Source organism: Chenopodium album, chromosome 13, assembly GCF_948465745.1.
Source record: "Chenopodium album chromosome 13, dcCheAlbu1.1, whole genome shotgun sequence".
Lineage (NCBI taxonomy): Eukaryota > Viridiplantae > Streptophyta > Magnoliopsida > Caryophyllales > Amaranthaceae > Chenopodium > Chenopodium album.
The window spans coordinates 11,249,874-11,264,467 of NC_137846.1; the positions used below are offsets into that span (position 1 = coordinate 11,249,874).

At 35.4% G+C, this 14,594-nt stretch overlaps 2 protein-coding genes across 2 annotated transcripts; both read right to left on the minus strand.

The window, feature by feature from the left end:
* Positions 1-520: 520 nt before the first annotated feature.
* Positions 521-4,460, minus strand: LOC145575214 (uncharacterized). The gene is made up of 5 exons (XM_081633113.1): positions 3,141-4,460; positions 2,827-3,015; positions 2,580-2,700; positions 1,677-2,156; positions 521-1,608 (listed from the first exon to the last, which is right to left on the minus strand). Exons 1-5 carry the CDS (start codon positions 4,458-4,460, stop codon positions 521-523), a joined length of 3,198 nt encoding a protein of 1,065 aa, XP_081489239.1.
* Positions 4,461-6,198: 1,738 nt separating this feature from the next.
* LOC145575215 (uncharacterized) lies at positions 6,199-6,897 on the minus strand. Its single transcript, XM_081633114.1, has one exon. The coding sequence runs from the start codon at positions 6,895-6,897 to the stop codon at positions 6,199-6,201; it is 699 nt and encodes a 232-aa protein (XP_081489240.1).
* Between the last annotated feature and the right edge of the window lie 7,697 nt (positions 6,898-14,594).

Here is a 14,594-nt window from a genome sequence, read left to right on the forward strand (position 1 = left end):
ATACAATTTGTTTGTATGGACTTCTTCCCCCAAAGTATTTTGACTTTGGTGGGGAATGATAGAGTATGATATAATTAAATTTGAATAATATAATTTATTTCATCAAACTAAATATTATATTTGAACAATATAATTTATTTCATCAAACTTTTATTCATTTAATTATTCAACCAAACAACCTTTAATTAACAAATTATTTATTAGTCGTCATTTAAGATCATAAATAAACAGTCGACCGTGGCATATAGAAATAATAAAATGAAATTTTGATTTATTAGTAAAGTAATAACTTAGAGGAGCATTTGCATGGTAGTAGATGAGCTAAAACCATGTATCTTTATTATTTAATTTTGCCGAGAAAGCTAGTATACAATCCAAGCTTTTATTTTTAATTATTTTTTATTTTATTTTATTTTATATATATATATATATATATATATATATATATATATATATATATATATATATATATATATATATATATATATTTGACAAAGAGAACTTAAAACAACAAACAAACCTAAAAAACAAAAGAGAGTAACTCCCTACGCCGAGCTGCTCCTGCTAAAACATGAGCCTGAGAAACAGACGACCTGGGAACCTTACATATGTGACAAGCTGTAAAAGAGTCAAGAAGCGCCCGAATATCTTCAATAATCCAAGTGACTGTAATATCCGTAGTCCCAAGGCCCAAAAGTAAGCGAGGAATTACTAAGCAGTCGGTAAGGAGCAAGACACGGGAAATACCTTGACGAAATGCATGCTTCAGCGCAAAGAAACAGGCTAGGAGCTCAACCTGAAGAGCCGAATTAGCCATACAAGCACGAGCCCCACCAATCAACAGAGGAGTAGAAGAGGAATCCACAACACACCAACCCGCCCCGGTATTATGAGACATAGAATCCCAAGAACCGTCAAAACAAATAGCCAAGTCACAAATGTCCTCTATACTACCACGGATCACATGAACCAAAGGAGAACTAGGAAAACCAGGCGGACTATTAGAATGAGAAAGTCCAACCACGCGGGCCGCTTTACTTCTCTCACACCAAGCAGAGCCTAAATCAAGAATAGATTGCGGAAAATACACCTCAGAGCGGAAACGCACACTATTCATAGTCAACCAAATGGCCCACAACAGACCAAACACCCTATCTAAAATACCCCAGTCCCGCAAACCCACCAGGACGGAAATAAAATCTGAAAACCACATCGACCAGGGGGCAGAAAAAGTAGGGGTAGGTAAACGAGTTGAAGAAAAGTCTTCCCAAAGCCGCTGAGACACCCGGCAATCACGAAACAAATGAGTAATAGTCTCAGATGTTTCGCGGCAGAAAACACAAGTAGGATCAACTGGAAGACCCTTAAGAGCAAGTAAAGCAGTCGTAGGAAGAGAATTATGAATTATTTTCCAAGCAAACAGCTTCCATTTCGGAAGAAGAGGAGAACCCCACAAACGTTTCCAGCAGCCCACTGCATTCCAACCGGGATCCAAATTGAAATGCTGAGACACTAAACAGGAGTAGGCTGACTTAGTAGAGAAAACACCATCCTTAGTATACTTCCAATAAACAAAATCATCAATCCTTTCCCTTGGAAGTTCAAGACCTAGAATGAAAGAAGCAATCGGAGGAAGGAACATATGACGACAAGAGAAGCATTCCAAGCCACCGAACCAGACAACATTAAATCTGAAATTGCAACAGGTCGCTGCTCATCAGGGATGTTATCCTTAAAAACAACCTTAACATGAGGAATCCAATTATCATTCAAAATACTAATATTCTTCCCGGAACCAATTTTCCAGGCCAAGCCCTTAGACAAAACTAAACCACCTTCAAGGAGACCACGACAACCCCAAGACGGACGAGACCCAGTAATAGAAGGCGAGTGCGAAAGCAAACCCGGATACTTAGCCTTAAGCACACGAGAAGCCAATAGCTGAGGGTGCCTCATAAGCTGCCAAGATTGCTTGGCCAAAAGAGCCAAGTTAAAGGAACGCATGTGACGAATACCTAACCCCCCTAACCCTTTAGGGGAATGCAGAATTGTAGAGGAAGACAAAGTCAAACCCTTAGCCTCTTTACCCGACTTCCACCAAAACCGAGCCAGTAAATAGTCCAACCGATCACACACTGTAGCTGGAACCTTAAACACTGACAAAATATGATTAAAAGCAGCCACCAGAACAGAATTAATAATAACCAACTTAGCCGCAGATGAAAGATTAAGCGAAGCATAACACAAAAGGCGTTGGACAACCTTGTCCACCAAAAACTGGAAAGCCTTACATTTACTTCAACCTAAATCAACTGGAAGCCCTAAATAATTTCCTATTGATGACCTTGCTTCCATTCGCAGAGGAGCAGATAAATAATCCCGGTAATCATGAGGAGTGTTAGTATTGAATCTCACAAATGACTTCTGTAAATTTATCATCTGACCATAAATGGAACAAAACTCATTCGTAACTGAAAGAATCTAATCACATGCCGCCTGCGAAACCCGGAAGAACAATTAAGCATCATCAGCAAAAAACAGATGGGACACAGACGGAGCCCGACGAGAGATCTTCAGACCATGGAACAACCCTCGCTGTTCATCCCGACGCAACATCAAGGAAAAAATCTCCATACACAACACAAACAGATATGGAGACAACGGATCACCTTGTCGCAGACCACATTTAGGGCGGAAAGGCTGAGAAGGCGAACCATTAACCAGAATTTGATAGGATACAGTAGTAACACACTGTTGTAAGATGTGAACCCAATACGGAGGAGACCCAAAACGACGAAGAGCCTCCCATAGAAACTCCTAGTTCACTCTATCATAAGCTTTATTCATATCAAGTTTCAAAGCAGCCGAGCAAACTTTTGAAGGAGAGGAAGACATGTAAGATAACAATTCATGAGCCAGTAAACCATTATCAACCATAAGCCGGCCTGGAACAAAGGCATTCTGGGTATCAAAAATAAGAGACGGCAGAACGCGATGCAAACGATGAGTTAGACACTTCACAATGCATTTATACAACACATTAGAAAGGCCAATCGGTCAAAAATGAGAGGGGGTTTTCGGGTGATCCACCTTCGGAAGCAAGGTCAAGAATGTGCGATTCCACTCTTTTAATAAATAACCGTGCGCAAAAAATATCGAATTGCACTAGTGATATGACCACCAACCACCCCCCAATGTGATTTAAAGAACCCTGCTGTAAAGCCATCCGGACCAGGAGATTTATCATCACCAATATGAAATATAGCATCTTTAATTTCAGCATCCGAAAAAGGAGACATGAGAAATTGATAATCTATCGTAGATAGAGCTGGCATGTTTAGGCTTTCCCAATCACAAACCCCAGGAGAAGGAGAAGTATCCTGACAATTATAAATAACCAAAAAGTGTTGCTGTAAAAAATTAGCAATACCAGCCTGGTCCGAAATCCAATTATCATTCCCATCTCGCAAACTCATAATTTTATTTCGTCGACGACGAGCCTCGACCGATCTGAACAACAAGCGAGAATGTGTTTCACCCAAAGCATCCCACTTAATCTTACAACGTTGCTTCCTGTAGAGAAAGGAAGTCTGAGCCTGGGAAATCTTATCTTGCCGCAAATGAAGAAGCGAACTTTGTTCCTCCGAATTCAATAACTCAAAAGATTCTAAATTCACTGAATTCCGCAAATCTAGCCAGTCAATCCCCCATTGACGCTTATGAGATACACACCAGGATAAAAGATTTTGTTTAAGGTCATCTAATTTCCTGGAAATCGAGTACATCCCAGAACCAAGACTAAATTTCTTCCAAGAAGCACAAATAAGAGACGAAATTTCCGGAAGACCCAAGCACCAATTCTCGATCTTATAAGGACGTTTTTTAACCGTCGAGACTCCTAATTCTCGTAAAATAATAGCCGCATGATCTGAAAATAAAATAGGTTGATGAGAAATAACAACATCCGGGTGTGCATCCAACCAAGAGGCTGTAGCAAGCCCCTTATCCAGTCTCTCAAACGTTAGCTTCTGTAACTGTCCATTTGTCCAGGTAAAGGGTGGTCCAAAAAAAGGTAAATCCATCAATTGAGCATTAAGTTTCCATTCCAAAAAACCATGAAGCCCAAGAATATCTAAAGAACCACCAACTTTGTCACTAAAATACTCCACTTGGTTAAAATCACCCAAAAGTACAACATTTGGCACCGAATGTAAAATAGATGATATTTCATCCCAAACTGCTTGTCTAAAGGAAAGATGAGGCGAACCATATACAAATAGAATATATTTCGTTGCTTGACCAGGAACAACCACTTTACAAAAGATAACATGAGGTGAGATCGAGATTGGGACTACAACAACTGGGGCAAACCAGAAAACTACTAGACCCCCACTAAGACCTAAAGTATCCGTACCACAAAACCCATCAAAATCTATACTAGATAATTTTTTTACAGCCATATCTACAGAGACAAAAGTTTCCATAAGAAACATAACATCTATGTCAAAAGAGCGGACTAAGGAAACCACATACGGAACTTTAGGGGAGTCCGCCGATCCAAGACCCCTACAGTTCCAAGCCGCGACATTCACGGCCTCCTTGGTGACTCAGTCCGGGGAGTCACCCCACCCTCAGAAACATCAACACAAGAACCAGAAACTGAAGAACCTACACTGCATCTTCGCTTCTTGAACTGAGTGAGAAATGATAAACACACAGACCCGGCATCCGAAGGTGGGGCTACCTGTTCTGGTACCTTTGGCATAGCTGAGTTGCGTTTACATGGACACATCTCCTTGACCCAACTCCAAACCTTATCCCCTTTTCTACTCAATTTCAAGGTAAAAGGTCTTTTACCTTTCTGCTTGCTGGTAACCGATTTGCAAGAAGCCTCTGCTACGGAATCTTCCGTTGATGAATGCCACGAAATTGGAGGTGAGCAGTCCATAGGAACAAGATCATCTGAAATGTGAATTACATTATCCGAATTAACTTGGTTCACCTCATTGTCCCTTGATTGCTGCTCAAATTCCATCGAAAAGGTAAAATCCGGAGTAGAAGACTCTGCTATGTACCCCGAACCAGAAGCCGAATGGGTGGGGAATGAAGCTGCCAATGATGGAGACGGAGATGGGATTAAAATTGGCAAAGGTTCAGGCATCCCAAGGTTTTGTGGACCCGAATCCGCCCAATTGCTCGGCCCAGCCCCGAACGGATCCGGGAATAATGGGCTCGACGGCCCCAAGGGAGGCGGAGAGAAGTGGGTTGTCGCCACATGTGCCGTCGGTGTCGGAGAAGCAGCAATATTCCGGTACACATTGTATGGGTCAGAGTGGTGAGAAGAAGATAGGAAAGGCTGAGAAGGATATTAAGTAAAGCCCAGCCCAGAACTCCCTTCAAAAATCTGAGCTTGCAATCGGAAATCAGAATTTGGGCCTCTAGACCCAAAGAGACCATGGGTACCATCAGACTGGGCTAAACCCAAGGAAACAACAGTTGGACTAGATCCGTTTAAATGAGCACGTGACGTCCGAAAAGAAGCTGACCATTTACCTGCTGATTTGAGAAGTCGGCCCGACCCATTTCTGAATAAGAATACGATAAGGATTGTTCTGAGGAATTATCCACCGAGCCAGATGTCCTTCTAATATCAGAAGCTAAGGGATGATTATAAAAAATTTGATGAGGCAACATTGGCCCCTCACGTGCACCACACCGCACCGAGCATATGTGACCTGCATGGTCGACAAGTGTCGACTCATTCTGCCAGGTGCCACAATAATCTGCACAGTGAGAAAACAGCATGGGCCTTGTCGGCCGAGGCAGAGCAGACGATGGTTGAGGCGCCACCGGAGTTTCAAACTCCTCCCTAATTGCACGATTAATGCCCAAATTTTGCCTCCATACCTCGTCTTGTCCACCTCAAAAAACTCCTGGAGCTGCTGATGGAAACAAACCCGGAAGGGAGCGGGGAGGTAATTGTCGAACTGTTGGTGATTCCAAACTCCCGGCTCCAAAAATGTCCCTGTCAAATGGGTGCGAATCCCCTGAATACTCGGATGGGTCATCATCATCATGATGACCAAACCACAATTCCGTAGTCCAATTTTCTGGGTTAGGAGTAATTCCTCGAATAGCATTAGAGTATAAAGAAACATCCATTGGGCCAAATAAAACGCGTGTGCCTCTTTCGTGGAGTCAACAAAAGCGACGTTCAAGGTGGAAACTGACCTCATCTTGTTCCTTAGCACACGTTGTCCGACCGTGTTCAACAAATCCACACTTTTTACAATATCTATAAATACCCTCGTATTTAAATCGAACCCACGTGGCTCGATTATCATAGGTAGGAAAGTAACAACCCGCAATCAAAGGTTGTGATAAGTCAACCAATAATTTAACTCTAGGACGAGGGATAGGAAACTCACCTTGTAGTTCTTCTTCCATAGTTATGTCGCCGACATGAGCAAGCACCGAAGCCGCCACCCTCGGCGTAGAATAGCGAATCGGCAGACCAACAACTGTTACCCACATATCGGCTAGGTTTAAGTTAAGGTTTTCCGAAACATAATGTCCTCTAAGACGCTGTAAAACCATTAAGCTTCCTTTAAGATGAACCCATCCTTGATTGTCAAGGTCAACAACATCTTCTTCAGTTGAGCAAAAGAAAATAAAGTCATCATCATATGGGAAAACCACCACAGGACCTCGAAGATGCCAGAATCTAGATATTAAACGCTGAACCAGTTCAAGTGAAAAAACACGCGCATCCCAGAAACGGCCTATAACAACGAAATCCCAACTTAGATAGCTTGTCTCAAACACAGGAGGAGGGACTTCATACCCTCCAATTCGGTGAGGATAAACAAAGGTATTAGGAAAGATACGGTCGCTCATCTTGAAAACAAAGAAGAAATTAGAATTAACTTTGGGATAGTAACAGAGGAAAGCTAGAGAAGAGTAAGAAACCTAAGAACTAGAAAGACGAATGAAACAGTGGAAATAGAGAGAATTTCCTCTCACTAAGTCTTTCTCTCACTAAAAGAGTCTTCAACAACAAAAACCATCGTTTCGACAAATAGGTGTGCCAGGGGTGCATTTACTCTCGCATACTTGGATTCCAGCAGATATATAATTAGGTTGAGTCGGAAAACAATTACCATTCGGTATTATTGTATGATTCATGGGAGAAACTCTAGTACCGACGCTACCTGTAATTAATTTAAAATTTAGAAAGATTACTAATAAAAATATTATCACAATATGAAATACTATTAATTCATTCTCAATCAACGCATCTATTTATATAGTTGGTACAATTCCACCTAATGTATTTAAGCTACACATTGAATATGTTAGTATAGAAATTTTATAACATAAATTCAAAGATTTACCTTTGAATTAAATAGAAAACTAGTTATTGGTCCGGACGTACCTCGTGTCACTATAAATTTGCAAGTTTGATAAAAACTAAATTTAAAAGGTTAATGTAAAACTAAATTTAGAAGGTTAGTATTCAACAATATTTATAAGTGAGTAAAAATATTATAATAAATTTATGATTAACGGGTGTTAGTTTTTATTCTTTTTACTTTACATAATCAAACAAAACTAATTTTTTGTAAAAAATAATAAATTAAAATAATAACTTATGTAAATATTACATAGTGCTTTTTATGTTGCTTGACTAGTATTGAATCTAGAAAATTTGCATCCAATAAATCAACAACAATGAGTGTGTGATTGATGTCTTACAAATTAAATTGTAGATTATTATGAAATTATTTAGGAGTTATATTTTATGAAAAAATTAAGTACACAAAGGTCACATTTATAAAGAGTTTTAGGGTAATGAATGATGACACATGACGGTATTATGTTGTCCCTTTGAATTTTAATAATATTATATATTTATGTAAAAATTTAACATCAAAGTTAATGCTACTACTATATTGTAAATAAATAAATAAATAAAATAAAATGCTCTCTATATATGAATTGTCTAATATCATTATACCAAAAAAGTATTAAACGTCATATTGTAATAATGCATTATATATGCATGCATGCGTTTGTGACTTTGTGTCCTTAATTTGCACTTACCATGGGACAGACAAAGTAGCACTAGCACTACAACAAGAGGAACAAAAGTTGTCTTTCCGGCCATTCTATCAACTTGAATATATGAGAATTGATTAAAACTAATATAATCGAAGTGATTTAATTGCTAAATGTAATTGAGGTGTTAGAAATTTGTTTTATATACTTGAAGAGTGCTCTCATCTATTATGGAAAGTTCTATTATTATTTTTAAAAAAATCTTTGGTGATATTATAATCATAATCAAAAGTATTTAGCAAATCACAATTGATTTGGCAAAACTAAGTATTAAGGAATTTTTTTTATGATTTTGTCTTGAAAGATTATAATAATATTATAACCATAGAATCAAAGTTATGCAGCAAAACGCAATTGATTTGGAAAAAATAAGTGCTTAGGAAAATTTAATGATTTTGTCTTGATAGATTTGAAGATATTATTTATAACCAGAATCAATACTTTGTATTATTTAGCAAATCACAATTGATTTGGCAAAACTAAGGCCCTGTTCACTTCACCTTAAAAAATAATATTAAGTAAAAATAATTTCAGTTCATTAAAAATAAGTTCAGTTCAGTTCAGTAAAAATAATTTCAGTTCAGTAAAAATCGGTAACTTCAAAGAAGAAATATAACACGGAATCAATAAAAATAATTTCAGTTCATCAAAAATAATTTCAGTTCAGTAAAATTAATTTCAATTAACTACGTAAAAATAATTTGATTTCAGCAAAAATAATTTCAGTTCAGTAAAAATAATTTCAGTTCAACAAAAATAAGGTGAAGTAAACGGGGCCTAAGTGAAGACTTTTTTTTTTTTCCTCTGATTTTTTCTTGAAAGACTTGAAGAAAATGTATCTATAGGATGCTTTTTCTGAAAACTTGTCAAGATAACCGTTTTTAAGATTGACAAATTTAATTTTTGAAGGTTACACAGCATTATGGTAATTATTTTTTTGATATATAATTCAGTTAGGAAATAAAACTATAGCATCCACTTTAAAAAAAAAAAAAGGAAATAAGGGTTTGTTCTCTTCAGCTTATTTTCAGCTCAATTCAGCTTATCAATTCAGTTTAGTTCCAAATTTCCTACAAATTTTTACCTACACCCCAAGGCAGGGAACACTGCCTGCACCCCCCACCCTCCGCGCGTGCCCCGCCCCGCCCCTTTTCATTTATGAATTTTCTGTAAATTTTTATAACATGTTCATTTCTATATTGGTAAATGTTCATATATGTATCATTAGATGTTCATTTTTATAACACGGACTTTTTGTTGATCAAATTAATATATTTCTGAATTAAATTTTAATAATTTTTTATAATTAAAAATAAGTGCAAATTTATTAATAAGGATTACTGCATTCAAATCACTTTTATTATAAGAAGTATTGCATCATCTAATGTTCATTTTTGGTTATTCGTGTTTCAACAAATGTTCATTTTTGTATCATTGGATGTTCATTTCAAAAGCAATGTGTAAGTTTTACAATGCAAATGCATAGGTCTTAGAATTGTAATTATATAACTAAAACGATGTTAAACAATAATTTCCAATATAAAATAATTCAATTTAATTACAATAATAACGCATTTTCATGCAACTATTCTATTACATCTAATTGTTTTATAAATATGAAAGTGAACCAAATATATATCCGATTTAATGAACATTCTTTGTTGCATTTGGTATTATAAAGTGTATATATATATTTCTCCTTGTTGCACCTCTAATGATATAATTGTGTGTTTTCCATGAAAAATATAATCTGAGCATAATGTATATGTTGCCTTAGAACCCTAATTTTTTTTTTAAAGTTACCTTAATTTTCTTCCTTTAACTGCATCCATAAATATTGAAGCACTACAATTCACTTTTATGGATACTCCACGAGAAGTATTGACGAGCGATTTCGAGAATTTACCATACGAGGTACGGATTTTTTTTTTTTTTTTTTTTTTGTTGAGTTTAATTCTTATTGATTTACGTATCTATGTAATACTATATGCATATGTTTTATTTCTGGTCATAGCTAGGGAAGCTATTAGAGTATATATTGATAATTACTTTTATTATAAGTTATAACATTGTCAAAATGATACTACGTACACAGTTGCTTAGGTTTTGAATATATACATGTATTTTTAAAAATATTTATATGTGATTTTTTGGTGGTACATAATTATTATTTTGATAAAGAAAATGGTCATGCATTACAAACTAGTCGCATACTATCTTTTGAGGAGCATGAGCAATTGAATGATAATGATGATGTGGTCAATAAGGGCATGTTCTTATTGACTGAATTGAGCTGAACTGAACTGAACTTATTAGAGCTGAACTGAACTGAACTGAATTGAACTGAACTTATTAGAGCTGAACTGAACTGAACTGAATTGAACTGAACTGAATATTTTATGAGAGAAGGAAATTAAGAGAAGAATTGAACTGAACTGAACTGAACTGAACTTATTAGAGTTGAACTGAACTGAAAATAATCTGATGAGAACAGGCCCTAACTCTAAAAATTACTTTGAAGAAGATGAGTACAATTATGGTGATAGTATACAGAAAAATAATAATAAGATTGAATTAAACTTAATTGTATATTATTCGAGAAAACAAAAAATAGAAAGGACTAGAATACAAATTATGTAAAATTTATTTAATTTAACTTGCTATTAAAATTAAATAAGAATATTGATATTTAAAATAATGTGGACCAATCAAATTGAATGGAACATAAAATGAGACACAATAGTGGAATAAAGGATTCGAAGCCGTGTTCAATAGGATATGCATTTAATTAACAATCTATTATGCTACTATAGGATATGTATATAACAATCTATATATCATGCTTATATATTTTCTAGGAATACTTAGGAATGCTTATAAGTAACAATTTATCAGGATCTACTAATTGATATCACAAAAAAATATCATGATCTCTAATATATAAAGGAAACAATGCTTTTTTTTTTTTTTTTGGTGGCTAACCACATTATGTAGTCGGGGTTACTTATTTAGGGGTTATTCAGTTAGTCAAAGATTCATTCGTTACTTATTCCGAGGTTACTTAGTCGATTATCGCCGGGGTTGATTATTTAGGGGTTACATACTCAATCGATCAAGTTCTGCTAATTCTAAATTTACTCAGTCAATTAGCGCGTTTTCTATGTAAGTGTAACACTTGACCAACCAAGTACCCTTTAAATAAGTAACCCCTTACTAAATTAAATGAGTAACGCCTGACAAAACGAGTAGCCCCTAAATAATAAGTAACCCCTGACCAAACAAGTAACCCCTAAATAAATAATCCCTGACAAAACGAGTAACCCTGAATAAGTGACCCTATAAGTAACCCCGACCACACGGTATTATTAATTTTAGTTTATATTCTATTCATCGGCCTGATTTTTATTTATTTGAACCTAACTGAAATTAACTAAACTAATCTGACCTTATTAAAACTTATTTTAGTTGTAATTTGAACTTTGGTTACCCTTATAAGAATTTTTCTTTCCTAAACTAAACTTATCCAAACTTATTTAAATTTATTACACCTATAATACTCCCACCGTTTTTTTGTAAGCTAGAGCTAGATAGGATTGCACAAGGTTTTAGGAGGTTTAATAAAATAAGATATTAGTGGGGTAGATAAAGTTATTATTTTATAGAAAAGTAAAGTGGTGTGAGAGGGAGTGAGGACCATTATTGGAGGAGTGAGAAATGATAAAGTAAGAAAGAGTAGGGACATTAGTGGGTAAAACTATATTATTAAACTAGGTTAGTTCTCATGCCGTGCACGGTAATATTAATATCCATTATTAAAATATCATTATAATTAGTCTATTATAAACAAAAAGAATATCTAAAAATATTGTTGACAAAATTTGATCAAAATAAAGAATTTCAAAAGATTTATTAGTTATAAAATGATGTATATAATGATCAATGTGTTATAAAAATACAAAATTTGTGAAATAATATTTAAATATTAAAATGTATGAAAAGCAAATTTTATTGGTTTGTGTAGGACAGATTTGTATTATTAATCAACAGGAAGATTTGTAAAATAATTTTTTTTGGAATTTTTTTTTTTTGTATAAGAAGCGTATTTTTTTTTTGACAAAGGATACAAACAGGTTACATATTAATATTAAAGCAAATAGAATTAATCGCCGCTTCGCCAGCAATTAGGTGAGCTTTGTGAACACGCTGACGATCCGCCTTATGAATATTACAAAAGTGAAAGGTTGAGCCAAGTTGTAAAATCCTTCGAATGAGCCAAATGTAAGCGACATTACCTTGCCCCTCCCCACGAAGCAGGGTGACAAGGTTATATGAATCAGTGAAAACTGTGAGAGACAGAAACCCGCGATCAAAATCCCACTTTAGCCCATACATGCATGCCAACTGTAGGGAATATTTCAAGCATTATGATCCCAAACTTGAACCCCACTGTGATCATACACTAAAGTACGGTGGCGTTCCAAAGGGAAAGAAAAAGAGCAAAAAGAGTCGCCAACAAGTTTTAGGAACTTGTAAACCCAAAAGACAATCCAAAAGGACCATCAACTACTCCATAAGGTCTTGAACCAAATAGGGTCCGGGGATGAAGGTACGAATCCAATCTACAAAAGAAAGGACCCGCCCTATAAAATAGGCCTCTACTTTGTATTGCTCGTATTCATGCGCGCTTTTCGAATAACATACAAACATTATATTGAACCTACCCTGTTTAATCTATGTTGGTTGAATATTAATGCACAAATAAAACTATTATTGGCGATCACTTGAATTAAAATCACATTAGCCTAAACCAAATTAATAATTATCTTATTAAGCGTGATTTCAAGTACAAATTCCCTTTAACAAGCATAAAAGGTGTGATCAAGCAATAACAATAATATATATCAAGGAACATAATAATAATCAATAATAATAATGATAATAGCATGATAAGGCATAATAAAGCTCAATAATAATAGCAAGATCCTGGGCATGATACTAACAAGATTAATAATAAATCCTAGCATGTCACTAAACAATAAAGATCAAAGCTTTAAACCTAACATGGTACTAACATGATATTAGAAAGAGTAAAGGCACCCTAAACATGATACTAGAAAGCATAAAATAACATCCTAACATGATACTAGGAATATTAAACAATAATAAGCAAATCTAAACATGCTTTCTACATTGAAAGAGAGTAATAAGATTACATACTTTGAATCCTCGTACCTCTTTCTAATAACAAAATACACAAGTTAGTAACTTCAATGAAAATATTAAAGAATAATTAAAGAATTAAAGAATTAAATTGAAATCAAATAAAATAAAGTTTAGACTAGTTTTGGACCAAACCCTCAGAAATTATCAACCTTTCACGTCTAGGGCGAAGGCAACTTCGAACTTGGCTAAGAGACTCTAAGTCTTGTGAATGCGGAATATTGTATAAAAAGCTAGTTTAGAAATAGAGAGAAAGAAAAGAATTAAGGAAGAATTAATGATTGTGAATGATTTTTGAAAACAGAGATTCGGACCCTATTTATAAGAAAAATAGTCCGGAAAAACATAGAATTTGATAAGGAACAAAACTACACGCTGTCGCCAGGAATCGACTCTGTCGCGACGCGACAATGTCTGTCGCGACGCGACAATGTCTGTCGCGAGGCGACAGGGTCTGTCGCGCGGCGACAGACTTGTCGTTTGGCGACAACCTGTATTAGCGTGTTTTCTTCACGCGAAATCCGATATTTAATCAACTTGATCTACGAAATCCGTACAGAAGATAAAATATGTATTTTTAAGATAATAAAACGATATTTTACTCCAAATAAAAGTCTATTTTAAAATAATTAATTATTAAATCTAATAATATTAGAATTAAAAAGAATCTTCTAGAAACTTCCAGAAAACTATAATTAATCCTAATAATTTTAGGAATAATAATTAACACGGGGCCCTCCTCTAGATCATTGGGCCGTATTTAAATAATTAACCAGGCCCAGTTTAGTATCTTGGCCATAACTTCCTCATTATTCATCGGAATTGGGCTTATAATATATCGTTGAAAAGGTCTTTTAAAGCCCCATCCAACTACACAATTATTGGACCTTAATTATGGACCAAACTAAACTGGTTTGGCTATTTTTCAAATAAATAAAGTCATTTTCAAAAACAGAGAGAAGAGAATTTTAATTAAAACTAAACCGCAACACTTAACTTTCAACCACTTTTACCTAATTCGATAATGGTTCAACGTGAAAGGAATTCATCACTGGGTTTGGTTTTGGGGAGACACAAATGGGTGTCTACAGAAGCCCCCACTTTGACTGAGTTTGGAGAAACTTATGTTTCGGAAAACGAAAGTCAAAGTATCGATAGGGACGGAGAATGATTCAGAACGTTCTGCGATTCCAAATTATTCTTATAACGCCGATACCTGTAAAACAATCATTAGTTAAACAGATAAGAGAGTTAAG